The following is a 13,204-nucleotide window of genomic DNA, read 5'->3' on the forward strand; positions in this document are numbered from 1 at the left end:
TTTTTCTTAGTAATCTTGATTCAATGTATCCTTACAAAAATTTTATGTTTTGGCCATTGAGAGCCATGAAACTGGTTCAGGAATAAATTTTGTTCCAAGTTCAAACTGATCAATTTACAGAAACTATAATCAAACATAGTATATGCATATCTTTATACTGGATGTCACTAATATCACAGACCAAGTATACAAGTATACCTGGTCTGTGTTAATATTAAACACTATATATATATTTCTTATCCTTGTCTATCCTTTTTTCAGGTTGACATAATTCAATTCTTAGCATTTAGTTACTTATTAATATAACGATGATTTAAAATAAGTATATTTCAAATTCAGAAACTTTGATTAGTATGCATGTTATTTACGTATTCAGTCATTTAATAAAAATAGTACAATGTGCCATCAAGATACTCAAGCTTTATTTCTTAATAATGAATCTATGTTAAAACCTAGTCCAACTAGATATATTTGTTACAATTACATTTCCCTAATCAAACCAAATTTTATCCTTTGTATCTTGCCTTTTAGTATCGCAATATTTCACTCGCGACGTTGTAATTGTGTGCAATTAATATTGATTTGTTACAGTCTAATAATTATGTAGTAATTTATCTGGTTACAAAGTTCCATCAAAAAACAAAACTTGTTTATATTCAGCATTCGCAAAATTTAAAGAGCGTCCTACCTAGCTATTTATTTATTTCCTTATATACACAAGTGCCACATAGCACTTATTGTGTAAAGTGTAAAACAGGATGGATGAAGCATTCATTCGATAACAGAAATCGAAAACACATTTTACAGAAATTTTATACTGATATAAATTGCGTGTACAGTTATAAATAACAGAATTTAATATAATAAAGTACATTCTGTGGATGTGAAGAAAATACACGTATGTGTACGCGTGTGTGTGTGTGTCTGCGCGCGCGTGTAAATATATTTATGTATATGTGTATATATATACATATATATATTTACATTCAATATATTGTAAAAATGGAAAAACCTAGATGAGTTTGAATGATATACATTGTGTTAGTTAAAATGAATGCTTTTGAGTAACACATTGTTATTTAACAAAATTCACTTTCTAAATTGATAACAGTTTCCATGATACTCTGATGCTTTTGTCTTCTTCCATGCGGTAAACGCCATAAAAATGCAATATTAAAACAATGATACTTTTGATAAAGCAATTTAACGTCTTCTTTGTGCAAGTACATGTACACCTATCATCACACATTTTCTTGGCGAATAAAAATTAATAAATGATTTCATTTGTTGAAGACCATATTTCACGTTACTGTTTATAATGTTTGTTTGCTGTTCCATGGTTTCCATAAAGTAAATTATATACATTGGTACGAATATGATTTATTTTCTTATGTTAAAAAATTAAAATATTTTTCTAGAGTCACTTTTTCTTATTTTTTTTTTGTTTTTTTTTTGTAATATGAATAAAATTATATATTCCTAAATGTATAATACACCTGAATGGCTCGACAGAAACACCTCTGCTATTACAGAGCTGCATTGGAAACTGCTTTCCACGATTAGATCTCCTCTCGTCAAAACATCAGACATGATTTTTTATCATACCTGAAATGCATTGATGCGGAGATTATAGCTTATTTTATAATTATGTCAACTTCAAAACTTGATCAAAATCTAAATATTATTCATTTACCGTTGATCAAAATGATTTGTATGAAGTAGGATAACGTGTTGGTATACTTGAGGTAATATGACATGATAAATGTTCCCATCCTAAGTTCCTTGCAATTTCTATGCATTTTTCGTCAATCTCTTTTAATGGTTTTTCTTCGTAATAACGCATCAGTAATTTCAAATAACGACCGCTATGATTGTTAATATGGGCATGCCACAGTGAAAGAATAAGGACCTATGAACGAAAAGAAATATTTCAAGCACGTCCCTTAGATAATTAAATGTAGTCATTAAATTCCAACAAACTAATGTTTTATTTCTTGCCTTGCTGTCGGTTGGTTCAGCAAATTTCTGTACTTCTTGCCAATGATTTGTAACACTCTCTAATAAATGTTCGTAGGACGCACGATCTCCTTCTCCCTTTTTCATGTTGTGTACGTACAATCGAGCTAACGCACAGCCTTTCTTTACTAGTGCTTCTATCAAGCTACTTTTCTGTTTCTCCATAGTTGCTTTAATTTTCGCGGCGTCAGCACGCTGATCATTCTTTAAACCATAATATGCCAATAATTTATCTTGATCTATGTTGGTAATTACCGCATCAGCGACGGTTATTATTTGGTTTGCAAGAGAAACAGTGCTTTCTGAGAGATCGTCATGTGGCACATGACGTCGAGCTTCAGGAGAATCCAAAGAAGTCAGCATGGCAGTATGAACGGGTAAATGATCCGAGAATAGATTTTTCAATTCTCCATATAATAAGTTTGCGTATTCTCCAGGTTCTATCGTCAACATTAATAAATTAATTATGTTATCACCATCAAAATAATAAATATATACGTTTATGTTATGGAGAAATGAACAGCATTCATATTGACACGTGGAATAAATAATTATGTAAAAATATGACAATATTTTTACACCATACTATGCGTGCAAGTAATGACAATTTTAGACGTTAAAGAATCATTTTACAATCACTCTGACATATCACGAATACTGTTGCTAATAATTTCTTTTGAATATCAGTCACAAAAAAATAAAGAGATCAGTGTAAATTATTTGTTATACATTGCATGTAGTACATGTACGGGAATAAGATCGATAGTAAACACAGAATTCGAATTGCACAGGGTTCTAAAACATAAATGTTAAATAATCTTCTATCACACTGTAAGAACTTACTCGTAGAAGGTGCTATTTGTAGAATTGAAACCGGAAAGAGAAACAAAAAAATTCGTATGAGAATGATAATATTTTGCATGATATATGTTCATATATAAATAATGATAAATTTATGAAAAATCTGATTACCCAGTTTTCCAAGCCAATTGCATTTCAAATCTCTAAGCGCTTCGTTATATTCATCCCATTTAGTAGTTTTTTCCTTGTCTGGTTTATTAGCAGAACTACTACTCTTTTTGGTTGGTTCTGATAAAATGTACTTAAACGAGTGGCAATCAACTTTCTTTCCAATATCATCTTTGCAGAAAGTTAATGTACCCTGCAGGTAACTACCCAAGGTTGCACCTTTGGAAATTCTTTAAAATAAAGGAAAAAAAAATCACTTTTTTTTCAAGCGAATTAAAATTGGACATTGTCAAATATTCGCTACTGAATCATTACAAACAAAGCCAAGAGGTAAGAATTCTAAGACAATCGATTGAAGCCTTTTCAAATGAAAAGAAAAATAATGAACAGCATTCGCCAAAAGCATGAAATACACAATGTTGCAAATATAATATAGCAAAGAAATGTACTATATGAAGTAGTGTGATTAAATATCTTAGTTATTATAGGTAAGGGAGTGTCATGTTTGTAAATACCCACACAATTATTTTCGCAACTTTTCCGATAAGCCTAGATTTTATATAATGTATGTTAAAAAAGCTACATCAAAAAGCTTTAATTAACTCCTTTTCTAGTATTAAAAAGATTTCAGTAAAAAATGATTGAAATCTAAATAACAATGCATAAAAAATTGCCTGCAGTTAAAATTGCATTAAAATATTGTTGCATCCGACGGATATATATTATAGAACTAAGCTCGTACTAAAATTAATGAAAGTACGTAATTGTAGATTAGTATTTCAAAATTATACCTTTACTAAATTAACACTCTTTTAACTACATGTAAAGCATGTAGACTCACTTATTTTCAGTGCTGCAATATTGGAAGAAAAAACAAAATAATTACTTTAGTAACACTTTAGAAAAGTAATCATATATATAATTATTTAAAAAAGCCTAATATAGATTGAAAGTGGCTAGTAATCTAAATTATTGATATGAACCTAACACCTTTTGAACATTTACATTTACTGTGTTGTAATAGTGACTCGTGCAGTTATTGACTTACATAACAAAATAAATATATACTGCCACATTTAACGAGTATGTGTGCTTAGAAATAAATATAAATTAAGTTGAAATCAATGTTTTGTAATTGGATATCATAACTTGAAATGCTTTGCAACACTAGTCTAATTTAATTAACGAAACGAAGTAATGGCAAAAAAGTAATAAAAATTCATGTTTGAAGTAGGACACTTACTTGCTTTCATTGGACATAGGAGCGATATACAATGGAAGAATATGTCCAGGTGGAATTGAAGCTGCTACCATTTTTTTTCCGCCAATAATAGCTTGCGATTGACTGACGTACACGTCCAAACTAATCGGATTACTTAACTTTTGACTTAGAAGTAATGGCATGTCTGTTAACCTATCCAGTAAGTCTTTCTTCTCGTGTCGTACATGCATTTTCAAAGTGTAATCACCTTTTTCTAATTTTTGGATAGTATACTGTAGCAAAATATAAAATTGTTAATTTATATTTCAATGTTAATATCTAAGTAAAATTTACCTTAGATGGATATGCATCCCCACAAGATACGAGTTGTTTGTTGCTGTCGTAGATCATCCACATTTGACTCTCATATTCACTTTCATACAATAAGTCACTGAGCAATGCTGCATTCGGAGTTACTTCGGTTGCTTTTGCTGAGTGGAACGTGTACGTTAACTGTAATTCATAAACCTGTCGCGATGGTGGAATTATATCTCGTTCCCGTAAAGGAGCGATCTTAGCATCAGTGGGTCTACAACATTAGAAAGGAATACGCGTAAGATTCAACCTAAAGGCGAACGCTATACGTGAAATTTTAAGGATGCGTACTTTAAAATTTGCACAGATGACTTGAGAGAAACACTGGGCACTACTTCCTCGTTTCTAAGCGAACTTCGCAATTCCAAACGATTTATTCCATCGCCAGATTGCATCGTGAGATTACCATTTATCATATGGATACCATGAAATTCTATAGAATAATCGATCAACATATCGCCTAAACTTGCCCAATACTTTGCAATAACCACTTCCAAGATCAATCCTCCCTATATATGTTTGCAACGAAATTAAACTTAATAGTGTCGCACGTTTTGTGAAACTATATAATAGAAATTTACAGTACCTGGACAGAAAATGGTTGAACAGTCTCAGATTGAGAAGTGACGTTAATCATTTTATTAACTTCGAGAGTCTTGCAAGCTAAACGAGGTTTCAACTGAATAGAATGAATCACAAATCTGCCAACTTTTTCCTTCTCCGTGCTTTTCAATCTGATAACTAAACGGAATCAAACAAAAACATTAATATATGTACAATAAAATATACATAAAAATATATCGCGGAAAATATTTACCTGCCCAGGTTGCATCTTCTGGAACAAGAATGAAATGGCGGTAAATTGTATTGGGTTTAAATAAAACGTTCGTAAACGTCAAATCTGGAAGGATTGCAGTTTTTGGCAGCGTTTGTGGTTGCACTACAGTAATTGGTATTTGGAACACTGGTCCTTTTCCAATATCTGTTACATCATAAGCTCTAACACTGTAAGGTGCAATTAGCATCAATGTTATATATTGTAACATTTAAAAAAATATTGTACCACGTTGTATCAATTTTTTACCTAGTTGCATGAACACCTTCGGGTAAATTAGTAGCATCGACTCTGATAGCGAATGCGCGAGCCATGTGCATTAAGTCTAGATGAGTTGGAAATTGAACCCAAGATGCATCACATACCAAAGTTAATTTTAAATTGAAAGCAATTTTGAGTGCCGGATCTATAAAAGTATTTAAATATTATAACAAATTATACCCCATTTGTATATACAGAATGGCATTAATTAATATGTCAAATTGTACCAGTATTTTCGGTATTAAGAAATACAGGCTCAACGGTAATGGCATAATCTTTTGGCCGGTTAATGATACCACTTCTCATATGAATCCCTTTCAAGTTATTTGCACCACAACTAATTGAAAATCTTACATCCCTTTCGGGAACGTTATTGTACGTAATAAGATTATCAAATGCACGTTCAACTTGCAACAATCCTGAACCTTGTGCAAAAGGATCTAGTTTTGGTATGTAGAACGCTGTGTTTTCGAGAGATCTTTTTATATTATATGGAGAATAAGGGCAGCCTTTGGCAAGAAGTCCCGATATAAGTACAGCTATAATGTAAACGAACGACGACACATAACCTTTGTATTTTTTTTATATTAATATGCAATACTTAATATACCATAACATTAATCATTATGCACATACCAACAGCTCCAGTCACATGTGGACTAGCCATACTTGTACCATTCATAAGCTGACTTTTTCTTAGTGTAAAATTGGGAACACTGGTTATAGCCCCTCCCGGAGCACATACGGTGACACCGGCTCCTCCGTCGATCATCGGACCCCTAGATGACCAAGTATATGGCATACCTGCCATTTTTTCCCTTAACGAATATTCGGCTACCATCATGTCAGGAGAAACATAAGCACCGACGCTAATGATACTGCTGGAACTGATATCTGGCGGCGTTCCTATATGACATTGAAATGGATGAAGTTTAAAAAGTGCAATATTTTCAAATACATATTAAATCTACTTCAAATTTTGCCGACTAACCAATAGTACATAAAGCTGGTCCAAGGTTACCAGCAGATGCCACCCACGTTACACCATACTTATCGATAACTTCGTTCATTAATTCTCCTATTCGTCCGGTATTTGACCAATGCGCGTGTTCCCCGTAACTCATATTTATGACATGTACTTTTTCTTTATGTTTCATTATGTGTATCATTGCCCGTACTACTGCAGTTCCTGTCTCCATTGTGCCAATGCGGCCATCTCCGATGGTCAGTGAAATAATTTGTGCACCAGGAGCTACTCCATTTAATTCTGGGTTATCAGGAAAATTTGCTGCTGCGATTGAAGCTACATGTGTACCGTGACTTGCTGCAACATAAAAATTGAATCGTAGCGTTACGTTATTTTTAAATTAATTTTATTTGAAAAAATGATAAAGACGAATATATTTTCTTAAAACTTACAGCAAAAGCTAACAATTTCTAATGTATTTCCAGCATCATGTACATTAATACTAATATTTAGTTGATCTTCCGGTAAAAGAGGCGCATATTGCTTTGTCGAGGTGTATTCTCCCAAGCATACACCAGCTCCCAGGTTGCCTTCCTCGGAAGTATCGATACACGCTCTATAACAGAAAACAAAAACAAATGAAAGACTAATGTTTACAGAAACTGAAGTTTTAACACACATGCAAACACCAAAAGTATCCTCCATACATCTTTACCTCCAAACATCACCATCATGAAATACAACACAGTCATAAGTAGGTCCTACATCAGAATATTTTTTCTCAATATTATTTAGTACTTCAACTCTTGCCTCAAGTTCTTCTTTTTTTAGCCTTTCTTCTAAAGTCGTTAACTGTGGATTCTTTGCTTCAAATTCCTATGTACAATAGTTACAGAACATAAAAATTACATTGTCTTTGCCCATTAACAATTACATACCCACACAGTGTATTTATTTACATATATTTTAATCAAGTTCAATTGTTTTTAGAAATATTACTAGGAAGCATGAGAAATTTCATTGATATACCATATTCTGTATAAATGAAAAAGTAACATTGGAAAAATATAAAGTTTCCATCTTTTATCTAAGTACAATTATGTAACGAATCAATGGCTTTACAGTGGATCAAACTGCCAAATATAAATATAGCATAAGATGGAGATCACTGTGACACATTGTGAAACTGGCCTCGTTTGATTGAATGGTTTAATGTACCCACAACAACCCTATCTTTGGATCACATGGTCTACAATCCTATTTACAACCTCGCTCTTGAATATATGTGTTAACATATAGGCTATTGTAATTCATTTACTATACAAATTTTTAATTTAAAAAAATAAAAAATAAATGATCAATACTAAGGCATAAAATATTAAAGAAAATTTATGTCAGGTTTAATATTGATTTTGCATGTATGACAAAATTACTTTACATAATAAATTAAACAAACTTTTAAAGTATATTAATACAATAAAAAATAATGTCAAAATATAATTAATGCAATTATTTACTTGTAGTTCCCTAGATGCTTCTGCAAGTGCAGATTTTTGACAACTGTCCCATAGACGTTTTTTCCGTTCTAATAATACTCTTTCTTTTAATTTTCCTGGATATAATGAATATAAATTTTTTACTCCAATGTGATATTCTCCAGTAGGATTTCGCCAATTGGCTGGAACCTGAAAATATTATTCTTTTATCTAATATTACATATATATTGATTGCTATGAACTTTAAGACCTCAACACAACTTAATCATTACTAATGTTACTGTAATCAAATTGTGTAAATTATACCTTTAATTTACGTCCAGTGACACCAATTATATATCCATCGGGTGCTTGTACAACTTTGCTGGTATCTACATCTCCAGCTCCACTACAGTCATATCGTTCAATGATTTTTGGTTTTCCATCTGTAGTTACCTATATAATATATTTGTTATATGGTTGAACATTTAATTTTATTTATATATAAATTGATTTGTTCAATGATCAAGCAAGAATTTGCTGCATCATCCTTTTACTGTTATCATAGGACAAAGAATGACAAACATAAATTTGGAGATACTTAAAAACAAGACCAAATGACTAATACAGTTCATTTTTGTACACAGCAACCATATAATTTTATAAGAAACTTCCTACATGCAATCAGCTTTATCGCATACAAAATTGGAAAAAATACAATATCAATTAACCCCTCCATTAAAATACACCGGATATCTACTGCCAAATTGAATTAAAAAAAAGTAACTTATACAGCGTTTACTTTTTGAATGAAAACGGAAATATGCCAAATTTCTCATTCTGCATATAGACAAAATAAACAGAAACTCGTCAGTAAAATAATCGCATTCGTTATGCTGAAATTTTTGCAGCTGTATAAAATTCTACAAAAGCAAAAAATTTTGATCAACATTGAAGAGAGGAAAAAAAATTGTAATTTGAACAACCGTGAGGCGTGTCTGGTACAATAGCTTACGTACCTGCATACCAGGAGCCCCAGGATCGACTCCTGAATCGAAAAATGCAATGATGACTCCTCGGCCGTCATATTCCGGATATTTGGTACGAAATTGAGTGACACCAGTTTCTTTTTTAGGCAGAAGGCCCCAAACAGGAAAATTACAATCAATGACGTCTGCCATGTTTCAAATGCCACTGCCACCGTGACTCCAGAAAAACTACTTGAGATGTTTCCTTTGTACTGCTACAGCCTTATATATCAATCAAAAAACAGGATCTGCGCCTGCGTGCGCGTGTACGCTGGAATTTTGAGGTTAAGTTATCGGCTTACGATACGTCAGACCAAACAGACAGTAAGAAACAAAATCCGTGGAACGTTTGTGTTACACTGCTCAGATAGCAGCACCAGCATCACGTGAACTACGTCAATAATTAAACGAAAACTGCACAAGAATAGTGAGTTTCGTCTTGAACGGCAGTGTTACTGTGGGAGGTTATGTTTTTAAATCCTGAAGCTTGAAAAATGACATGTCTGGTACAATCAAGCGTTACCTATTGCTTTCACTGCACAGTGTCATGTTGACAATCTGTGACAAATCGAGGGAAAATTAACGCAAGTATCTTCGACCAAGGCATGCGCAATGTTAAAGCATGGTTGTTACTCCACGAAAGATGAAACAGGTTGCCTTTTCCGTGATTTGTGTTATATTAGGTAAGTGTTTCAAGGTTAACATATTTGCATTACTTTCAATTTCTATTACTTATCAATTGTAAGTAGCAGTTTTGGATCCGGCATGGATATTGTTTACAATTTCTAAATACCATATAATTTAAATATTGCAGTGTTAGGCTTTTACAAAACGTTAGTTAGCCCGGAAGAAGAACAATCTTTTCCTAGAGTTCACCCAAGGGACCGTAAATCTCATGTAGGGGATATTGTAAATGACATTGAAACTGTTGATCAAAAAGTTGACGAAGCCGAAGAAGATACTCCTTATACAGACATTAGAAATATTGAAGAAGCAAAGACACGAATTCGTGATTTAGAGGGTAAATTGCAGCATCTCGAAGCAAAAATTGAGAACAGAGTGTCAAAGGATTTTCCAACAGTCAAGTTCCTTAATTATAAAAATCGAAAAAGAATTTTGGTCACTGGTGGTGCAGGCTTTGTTGGGTCACATTTGGTCGACCGTTTAATGCTTGCTGGCCATGAAGTAATAGTTGTAGATAACTTCTTCACTGGAAGAAAACGCAACGTTGAACATTGGGTTGGTCATGAAAACTTTGAACTTGTTCACCATGACATAGTTAGACCCCTTTATTTAGAAGTCGATGAAATCTATCATCTTGCCAGCCCAGCTAGTCCACCACACTATATGCTAAACCCAGTAAAAACAATAAAAACAAATACTTTAGGTACAATAAATATATTAGGTCTTGCAAAACGGGTAGGAGCAAGAGTTTTAATTGCTAGTACGTCCGAAGTTTACGGAGATCCTAACGAGCATCCTCAAGCAGAAACTTATTGGGGTCACGTGAATCCTATAGGTATATATATAGTCGTCTATATTACTGTAACGAGCTTTAAGAATCATTCCGTGATTAATGAAAATCAAAATTTGTAACATTTGTTACAGGGCCAAGAGCTTGTTACGACGAAGGAAAACGCGTTGCCGAAACGTTAAGCTATGCATACATGCGGCAAGAGGGTGTTTCGGTCCGCGTCGCCCGAATTTTTAACACTTTCGGTCCTAGAATGCATATGAACGACGGTCGGGTGGTTTCGAATTTTATTCTGCAGGCATTACAGAATGATTCAATTACGATATATGGTAGTGGAAAACAGACGCGATCTTTTCAGTACGTGTCTGATTTAGTTGATGGACTAGTTGCCTTAATGGCATCTAACTATACCCAACCTGTGAACATTGGAAATCCTGTTGAACATACAATAGAAGGCAAGTACATACCGCTGTAAAATACAGTGCTTTTAGAGTTGAGTATCTTATGGGAAACATATTTTTGAACCATTACAGAGTTTGCACTTATAATAAAAGATCTAGTTGGTACAAATAGTAAAATCGTTGAGCTTGCTGCGGTCGAAGATGATCCTCAAAGAAGGAGACCCGAGATTACTAGAGCTAAGAAATACTTGAATTGGGAGCCAAAGGTTCCTTTAGCTGAAGGACTTAAGAAAACAATAGTGTACTTCGCTAAAGAATTACAAAGAACAAAGCACTCACAAAAAAGTAGTTTTATCCAGAAATCTTACAAAAACGATCATGATATAGTAGAACAACTTTAGTAGATTAAATGTTAACACGATTAATTTATCCACTTTTAAGAGAGGCTTAAAAGTGCCATTAAGATATGGACCACTATGTGCCAAAAGATTCCCCGTCCAAATTGAATTTCGTAATAATTTTAATATTAACGGATACATGCTCTTGATTTAACAAATACAGAATGTTTGTTGCGAAATTGATCCTGTATATTTGTACAGGGTGTCAGGTATAATCAACTTTCTTTCAGCTTCAAGGTGTGAAATTACGTTTGTAAAGTTCCGTAAGTAATTTCTTTTACATCCTTTTTCATCCTCTCATTTTATATCCTTAAAAAATATTAATTGTGTTTCTAACGTGTCTTTTATGTAAGAAATTTTCGATCGCATAGTTCTTGAAATTGTTCGATATAAATGAGAAAGTAACGGTGCTGGTGGAAGTTATTGATATCCTTTTTTTTTTTTGTGCGTATTACTAGGATAAATTTTACATACAAACTTTAATATATTGAGCTGATTTTACTTAATATTTCTATATAATCGATTCTCCTCCAACTGTACATGTTCATTGTGTTTTGTAAAATGTATGAAACATGTATCATAGTAACATAATTAATGTGCATTTGTATACGCATACAAATAGTACATTTTTAAGGAATGTTTCTGTCACCGTATTTTTTACCATAGAAAGAAGGGTGTTTCCATGTTTCTCGTTCTGTAAAACGGGAAACGAGTTTTTGTATTAATATAGAAATCGTATTGTGTGATATATACATCCTGTAATCGTAAGCCGCGATACTGTAATATTGAAGAACATATAAACAGAAAAGTAATTTTATACTTTATGAATAATTATACAAGAGTAAATAAGTGAATAGCTTTGTAAAGGTATCTCCTTTTCGTTACAGTCATTATATTACTCTAACTTACGTACGAATAAACTCAACGCGGGTGCGGAACTATCATGCTTCTACGTCTAGATAGACAATGTGAAATGGATATTTACACTGCAATGTATTGTCAATTGTGTATTTATTGTTTGTGTATTTGAAAAATTCTGAGACGAAAATTTGAAAAATAGAGAATGTTTTATAAAGCAGAAATACTGAGAATTATTCAAACTCCAAAACAGACTGACAGAGAACATACGTTTATACGATTTCTCCTTTTATTACCTCTGTTCCTTGAATTAATCTTGGAAATTATTTATGAATCAACACTTTTACGACATGTCCTCTGTATATTCTTCCGCCATCCACTGTTTAATTCGTTTCCGTTTTATTAATGTTGCGCAAGAGTGGAAAGGGACAATCGTCGCGAACAAATTGTTCGTTTTACTCGTAATAACTCACGACCACCGAGTCAGTAAGCGTATACATTGTTGCATAACGACCTCGTGATTCTTCTTGTCCGGTTGCAATCCAAGTAGATAATATTATAATTCCGACAAACGTATACCACTTGTCGAAGACGCATTCCAACGCGGGATTGAAGAATCGCCTGCGCCGTTAAAGAGCGTATTTTAAGGGCCGATTGGTCGTAATGGGTGTCGCGTGGGCCTTGACAGGGCGCACGTGGTCGTCCTGTCTCCGCAGAAAGAGAACGAACCACCGACCAGGGTGGCGAGGAACAGAGGCAGCTAGAGTGGATTGACGAAAGCGAGGAGGGGCAATAAGACTCACTGGGATTCTTAATGATAATCATCGCATCCGGGATATGCTGGGGCTTTGTCGTACCAGATGAAAATGCCGCAAGGGTGAAGATGATCTAATCGTTATGGAGCCAAAAGGAAATAAGCTCGGGCAGTCGCCTCCTCTGTCACTAT

General features: G+C 33.5%; 2 protein-coding genes across 5 annotated transcripts; one reads left to right on the forward strand and one right to left on the reverse strand.

Moving 5' to 3' along the window:
- Nucleotides 1–492: 492 nt before the first annotated feature.
- On the reverse strand, nucleotides 493–9,314 carry LOC122401003 (tripeptidyl-peptidase 2). Of its 3 annotated transcripts, XM_043402852.1 has the most exons (20): nucleotides 9,119–9,314; nucleotides 8,427–8,555; nucleotides 8,142–8,309; nucleotides 7,340–7,500; nucleotides 7,077–7,240; nucleotides 6,649–6,981; nucleotides 6,294–6,563; nucleotides 5,885–6,196; nucleotides 5,646–5,802; nucleotides 5,379–5,566; nucleotides 5,148–5,302; nucleotides 4,853–5,070; nucleotides 4,541–4,775; nucleotides 4,229–4,479; nucleotides 3,827–3,838; nucleotides 2,989–3,215; nucleotides 2,860–2,871; nucleotides 1,999–2,456; nucleotides 1,694–1,909; nucleotides 493–1,605 (listed from the first exon to the last, which is right to left on the reverse strand). In XM_043402852.1, exons 1-19 carry the CDS (start codon nucleotides 9,278–9,280, stop codon nucleotides 1,700–1,702), a joined length of 3,822 nt encoding a protein of 1,273 aa, XP_043258787.1. In that variant the 5' UTR covers nucleotides 9,281–9,314; the 3' UTR covers nucleotides 493–1,605; nucleotides 1,694–1,699. The 3 variants fall into 3 exon arrangements, with proteins under 3 accessions (XP_043258787.1, XP_043258788.1, XP_043258789.1); XM_043402853.1 differs by lacking the exon at nucleotides 3,827–3,838; XM_043402854.1 differs by lacking the exon at nucleotides 2,860–2,871.
- Nucleotides 9,315–9,518: 204 nt separating this feature from the next.
- LOC122401004 (UDP-glucuronic acid decarboxylase 1) lies at nucleotides 9,519–12,471 on the forward strand. Of its 2 annotated transcripts, XR_006259412.1 has the most exons (5): nucleotides 9,519–9,810; nucleotides 9,942–10,646; nucleotides 10,736–11,056; nucleotides 11,135–12,208; nucleotides 12,288–12,471. XR_006259412.1 is itself a non-coding variant. In XM_043402855.1 (4 exons), exons 1-4 carry the CDS (start codon nucleotides 9,750–9,752, stop codon nucleotides 11,401–11,403), a joined length of 1,356 nt encoding a protein of 451 aa, XP_043258790.1. In that variant the 5' UTR covers nucleotides 9,519–9,749; the 3' UTR covers nucleotides 11,404–12,471. The 2 variants fall into 2 exon arrangements, 1 of the variants encoding a protein (XP_043258790.1); XM_043402855.1 differs by having other exon boundaries at nucleotides 11,135–12,471.
- Nucleotides 12,472–13,204: the final 733 nt, after the last annotated feature.

The sequence above is a fragment of the Colletes gigas genome, unplaced genomic scaffold (genome assembly GCF_013123115.1).
Source record: "Colletes gigas isolate AHSC1104 unplaced genomic scaffold, ASM1312311v1 Colletes_gigas_Sc00021, whole genome shotgun sequence".
NCBI classification, from domain to species: Eukaryota; Metazoa; Arthropoda; class Insecta; order Hymenoptera; family Colletidae; genus Colletes; species Colletes gigas.